At 37.4% G+C, this 6,254-nt stretch overlaps 1 protein-coding gene across 3 annotated transcripts; it reads right to left on the bottom strand.

Annotated features, from left to right (window-relative positions):
- Nucleotides 1-383: 383 nt before the first annotated feature.
- On the bottom strand, nt 384-5,991 carry LCTL (lactase like). 3 transcript variants are annotated; one of them, XM_009983761.2, is made up of 9 exons: nt 5,902-5,991; nt 5,276-5,371; nt 4,540-4,594; nt 4,285-4,446; nt 3,289-3,563; nt 2,816-2,936; nt 2,177-2,376; nt 1,563-1,626; nt 384-523 (listed from the first exon to the last, which is right to left on the bottom strand). In XM_009983761.2, exons 1-9 carry the CDS (start codon nt 5,989-5,991, stop codon nt 408-410), a joined length of 1,179 nt encoding a protein of 392 aa, XP_009982063.2. In that variant the 3' UTR covers nt 384-407. The 3 variants fall into 3 exon arrangements, with proteins under 3 accessions (XP_009982063.2, XP_086476596.1, XP_086476597.1); XM_086620470.1 differs by lacking the exons at nt 1,563-1,626; nt 2,177-2,376; XM_086620471.1 differs by lacking the exons at nt 1,563-1,626; nt 2,177-2,376; nt 5,276-5,371.
- Nucleotides 5,992-6,254: the final 263 nt, after the last annotated feature.

Raw genomic sequence — 6,254 nt, 5'->3', positions numbered from 1 at the left:
TACAAGCTAATTAAAAGTCTGTTGATGAACAGACCGAAATCAGAATTTGCAAACAGCTTTTAATCACTTGAAATTTGGACTGGCAATATTTGAATCACTTTCATCTTGGCTTACTGTTTTTCCGGTGAACAAAACGTATAGTAGTTTTGAAATACTAAGGAACAAAATCTGCCACTTAAAATTAGTAGAAAGTAACGCAGAAGGAAAATGTACTTTTGGTTTTGATTTAAAAAAAAAATCATGTTTTGGGAATTGAATAGAAAAAACTATGAAAGTGCTAGGTGGGTAGGTAAAGTAATATTCCTTTACCTTTACGGTGATATAAAAATAGGCATCTGTGGTAAACTTTAACCAATGCAATAAGAGTTGCATTTTATTTATTATGCAAAACGAAGATGTGTGCAGTTTTAACTGCGATTTCGAAGGTAGAATATCAGTAAGACAACACTGATGAGTGTGCAGAGTGTGAATACTGTAGGAAGAACAATCTCTGTCACCGTTGCCATGTGAGTAATCAGGGAATCTAAAATTTGAGAAATGAGTAGTGTGTAAGAAACTTAATCTTCTGGAGTATACTAATTGTTAACTTGGAGTTAACATAAATTAAGGATTTTTTTAAACATTTATGCCTAAAATTATTTTGTCAAATGTTGACATTGGCATAAACAAGAAACAAAACCAACAAAAAGAATTCATAAGTCTGCAAAAGCCAGAGCAAATCCATGGCAGTTTTCCCTCTCTTTTTTTGTTTTTAAGGTAAATTTTTGAAGGTATGTCAGTGCTCAAAGGGCTGCAAAACTTGTGCTTACTCTGAGTTAGCTTCAGTGCATTAGCAGTGTTCTACTATTCCTTTGATTTTTTTTTTTTTTTTTTTTTTTCTTCCAAGAAAAGAAAGTAGTCCAAGAAATCCTTGGGAAGCACTTTGGCATGTTTATGATTGTTTTGCAGCTCTTTGAAAAATTGGTTTTATTGTGTAGAATTTTGCTCCACAGAGAAGCCTCAAAGAATTCAGTAAACACAGTTGATTCACATAGAACGTGTCACTCAGCAGTTGAGGCTGGGCAGGATAAACTTGGGATGGCTGCTTTGATGTTTGCTACCATGTGGAATTTATCTCATCCTTCATATGAGACTTTATAATACTTAATCTTTTTTTAACCTTTTTTTTTTTTTAATAGTTTCATTGTACGTAGAAGTCAAACGTTTTAGAGATTTTCTGTCTGCATCGTTGTCTTAATTCGTCTGGGTTTGGTTTATGTTTGAAAGAGCATTTGGCACTTTTAATATTTTAAGGATAATACTGTCATCCCTAGCCTTAATTTTAAATAGTAACTCTTGCAGTTTGGGTATTCCATTAACATCCAAAGTTGATCCGTAGTGATTTTAGTTGGAGAGTAAAGACAGATGTTTTTCTGTAGAGGCTTCTTGTATTTGAAAGCTGTTGTGCTTTCAGGGAGAAAATTCCTTTTAGGACCCACTAATAATAGCATTCACAGAGAAATTTAAACTCTAGAAGTTACATAATATGCTTTTATAAAACAAAACAGAAGATGCATGGTTACCTGTAGCAAGGAGTTGGTGTGTGGTAGAGCAAGTGTCCATGGCCTTCCGATACCAGTTTGCCACCTGAGAAGGTTGACATGCGGCAGTTTGATTAAACTGGAATATTCTGTCTCATTCACAGCAGCTTCTTCTCTCTCCTGAACGTTTGTCCATTACAATTGACTTGAAACAATTTTTATTCTGTTACATGATTTTCTGAAAGTTCCTTTGTGTCTTTGTGATCTTTATTGCAATATATTTCTTATAGTTAATTGTTAAATAAAACTTTAAAAAGCATATAATATATTATTTTCCAATAAGGTAGCACGTATGTGTAATTTTCTGCCTAGAAAATTAACGGAGCACTGGTAACGCATGATTTCAGAATTTTTGTTCGCATCAGTAAGTCCAATCAGAGTTTGTGAATACATTAGGAAATGCTTTAATGGAGGTTGTTTCCACTTTTTCTGCCTCTGGAGGCCTCTATTTAACACATCCCTGATATACAGGACCTAAATGTCATTTCATGTACTGCACTCACACAAGTTGTTTCATGAAATTCAATGGGATATTTACCCATACACTGAAGAAAAAAGAAAAAGAAAAAAAGAATAAAATTAGCAATTGACATCACCTCTCTTGGATTTGGGAATCCGTTCGCGCTGATAATCTTTTTATAATAGTCAACGGATGCCTTTGGGTATCGTGGTTTGTTCTTGTTTTTAAAATCAATGTGATAAAGTCCAAATCTTTCAGAGAAGCCTTTGTCCCATTCAAATTTATCCAGCAGTGACCAGGCAGTGTAACCTTTGACATTTACACCGTCTTTTAGAGCTGTAAACAGAATACAAATTATTCTGTTAAGCTTGTTGCCTGTATTTGTTGTCCTTAAAATATGATTCTATAGAGTGGTTTTTAATACGAGAAAGAGACAGAGAAGGGGGAGGAGGACAGAAAAGAGGCCAAGTATAAAGTAATTTAGATTTTTTGAAAACGTTATCTTTTGCTTAGAGGTAATAGAGCTCTAAGAATAGTAATTAGGTGCAATTTCTCCTTTCTAAAAGTGGAAAATGATGCTCTTACAGTGTTAAATCTCATGTAGGCTGTTGTATTTACAAGCATCAGTACGTTGTCATTTTTGTGAAAATTTATTAGTTCAGTTTGCTGTCCTTTTTGATCTGTGACTATTTCTCTATGATGTAAACTACAAAGGTAAAAAATAATCAGAAGGTGAAAACGCTCAAATGCACTAAAAAGCTGGGGTTTAAGTTACCTTTCAGCATTTCATTAATATATCCTTTCAGGTACTCTATGCGCCATTCATCACACAGCTGAGTGTGCTTTTCAGAAACGCCATTCTCTGTCACGTAAATGAGAGGGTTTCCATACTGTGTCTGCAAACAAAGATGTTGAAACTGGTTCATATAAACAAAATCATCTTATTTTCACAGAACTTGAGATTCGTAGTAAAATGCATTAAAAGCAGTTTTCTAGATTTACTTACAGTTACCTTTAGTAAGAAAAGTAGGAATTGAACTATGGGTTTTGTTATAAAATTACTGAATTCTGTAGTTTTCTAAACTGAAATTAAGGTGGTTTTTTTTTGGCAAAGAAACTTGCTAGTACAAGACAAATATATAGGTGAAATTGTTGAAAATCTAAAATAAGGCAAATGTAGGTCCTGCAGCTTCTGCATGCAACCAGACATTTTGTTCACTTCCTTTTAAAGATTTATCCTGTAATCACCTTAATGAAGTTGAGTAATCTTCTGAATCCCCAGGGCACAGAGTATAACCATTTAGGTCCTGGAGCTGGCCATTTTGGGTCCACCAGTTCAGCCAAATCGTGGTCAGTGTGGTAACTGGACGCTTGTAGAAAGGGAAAGCTCTTCTGTATAACATAACGAGTAGTAAAATGGCCTATTCCCAGGAAATCCGACGTGCCTTTAATATAGGTTTTCTCTTGCACTGAGAAAGTGGGTAATCTCGACGTCCCCAGGCCCTGCTGGGCACTCTTCCTACCTGTCAAAATAATTATAGGAAACATGCGTCTGAGGAGCACAGAAATTTGTTTTCTTTAGCTCACCAACAATAAATACGGTTTTCCTGAACTTGGTGTTAGCGTAGAGGTCGGTTTAGTCTGATTGCTTTTTTAAGATGAAATAATCTTTCATCCTTTTGGTTTGGAGAAGTGAGTTGGGTACAATACATGGAGAAGACAGTGAATTAATTTTATTTTTTTTTTCCAAAGAACATGATAGATGGCAACAGAATGCTTGGAAACATAACATGACAAGAACAAAGTGCTTTGCTGCTGGGTACATTGCCTGTCTTCTTCATTCTGTGGAAAAAAAGATAGTGGAACTCTGTAGAAATGCAAACTTTAGTGATGAAAAACTGTTCTTTGCCCTTAGGTGGAATATCCAGAAAAACATTTAACAACTGTCTGTCACGGTTAGGCCAGTAAAAATGGACCATGACTGAAAAGCGAGGTGGTTTCTTCCTTCCCAGTTTGGAGTGCTCAGATGTGCAACTGTTGGGCTCGACAGCAGCTCAAGTTTTTTGTTCTAGTGTGTCCACAAACTGGTCAGGAGCTGTGTCTGCCCCATGGGCTGTTTGTTGCTTGGCCTCGACTCACCTGTGTCCTCGTTTGACTAAACTACACGTTGGTCAGGGGCTGTTCCACTGTAATGTACTGTGAGTGTGTCATTTAGTTATGTTAGAGTTGGTTACTGGGCCTTACCTACATAATTCTTCAAAATTTCTGGGTAGTCTCCTCTGTAAATTGGATTTGCAAACCATCCCAAATGGAACTGTATGTACCTTTCAGCAGCGTCTCTGTCTCTTTGGCTGTGTGGATCAACAGGTTCACCCCAGCCACTAGTGAGGGCAATTCCAACCAGACCTTAAAGCACAAAGTGACAATTCTGCAGTTCACGCATAATCTTTAAGCTCTTGATGTAAAGAGAAGCGTCGTTACCGAATGAATCCCAATTACCTTGCTGCTCGCTACGCCACGTGTTATTGTAAGAGTGCCATACCTTTGCATGAGTCTGTGGGTAAAAAAAATAAAATCATAGGCACGTTTTAATCTGTTATGCCACAGTCAGTATAGAAAGCTAGTGAAGATCAAGAGCAGTTTTTGCACTGAGGTGTGTCTGAAAATATCACATAATTTTTAATGTGTATTGTGGAAGCTTTCATTTCGTATGAGATGTCAAAAAAAGCATTTATGCAAGATTCCTTCCCTAAATTCCAGGAGGTCCCCATCAAAGTAATCTGCAGCATTCAGTATAGCGTTCTGTCCAGTGTCTCCAGTCTTTGGATGTCTTTGCCTAATTTATTCAGGCAAGTGAAAGTTTATTTTTACAAGAGCTAGTCTTACCGAAATCCCGTGCAAAATTCAAGTTCCTTTCAACAGGTCAGTATTTTACTCGTTTCTAGAGTAAACTGGCTCTTTTCTTACTCAACCAGCTTTACAGTATGTTTCAAAGAGACACTTAAATTACAAGGAGAAATTTTAAATTGTTGCAGCCACGTGTCACAGCAAGCAGGCAGCGTCTCATGCTGCCCCTGAACACGCGTTGGTGGTTTAAAGTCGGGTGACAATTCTGATGTGCTATTTGGAGATGGCATCACGAAACTATACTTATGTTTAAAGAGCAAAATCAAGAAACTTAGTCTGCGAAAAATTCTGGATTCACACATAATATAAAGCACAATTTTAGTTTTACTTTGATTATATGGTGCGCTGCTTTGTACGCCCCGCCTCCACCGAGCTTCAGTCCTGGTGCGTGTTCTCCCGTTCCGTAACCCTTTTCAGCCACTGCCTACAAATACATAGAGTTAGTTACTCGCTGAACAGCAGAGATGGTGAATTTGTTACCTGGCTCTTCTGCATGGTCCGTCTCTCAACCTCTCTGTCCTTCCCAGTCCCCTTTTTCCTTCCCCTCGGCTCCCATCTGCTTCCCCACTGCTTGGTTGGTACCGTGCCGTGGCTTGTTGGAAGCGATGTGTTGGTGGCTGGCAGTAGTGGGCTGACTCCCCGGAGTCAGTGGCAAGTGAAACTTGCTGTTCCCTGATGAAATGCATGAAGTTATAACTGCCTCTCTGATTTCTGTGCCTCTCTCCTCTCCAGCTGATGTTTTTTTAAAACTTCACTGGAATTTCATGCCTTAAAACTCTGCCCTTGGGCAGACTCTGGCCACTGAGATATTTGGGCACAAAGATTAATGGCATGTCTCTCCATTTTCCTTTCCTTCTCCCGTTTTTAACCTACTTTCCTCTAGTCACTGTCACAGAATTTTGGGAACAGAGCTGTGTAATGGAAGCAATTGGAAGGAACGCATTGATAACTTACCCAGGGATTACTAAAAGTAATCCAATGTTTCACACGATCGCCAAACTTCTCAAAACACAGATTTGCATAATCATTAAAATAATTTATCATGCTTATGTTTTGCCAACCACCATACTTTTCTTGGAGAACCTTTGTAAATAAGAATTTCAAGAATCAATAATGTTATTCAAAGTTCAGCTGCCTATTAACAAAAGACTTTTATTTCTATTTCAGTAGCTCAGAAGGAGATTTTTCAAAACTTCAATGTATGTAAACTACAATTTATATAAAATGCAAATGAATAGAAAATAGTTACGCGCACACTTAAAAGCACACAGGCATCTTTAAACATTTTTCTAAAGTACGCATAGTCC

Source organism: Tauraco erythrolophus, chromosome 14 (assembly GCF_009769465.1).
Source record: "Tauraco erythrolophus isolate bTauEry1 chromosome 14, bTauEry1.pri, whole genome shotgun sequence".
Classification (NCBI taxonomy): Eukaryota; Metazoa; Chordata; class Aves; order Musophagiformes; family Musophagidae; genus Tauraco; species Tauraco erythrolophus.
This window is presented reverse-complemented; position numbering and strand designations above follow the sequence as displayed.

Coding starts and splice junctions, on each gene's coding strand:
- LCTL (XM_009983761.2), bottom strand. CDS start 5,991: ATGATAAATTATTTTAATGATTATGCAAATCTGTGTTTTGAGAAGTTT. Junction 4,595..5,275: donor CAGCGCACCATATAATCAAA/GTAAAACTAAAA, acceptor TTTTACCCACAG/ACTCATGCAAAGGTATGGCA. Junction 4,447..4,539: donor GTGGCGTAGCGAGCAGCAAG/GTAATTGGGATT, acceptor TTGTGCTTTAAG/GTCTGGTTGGAATTGCCCTC.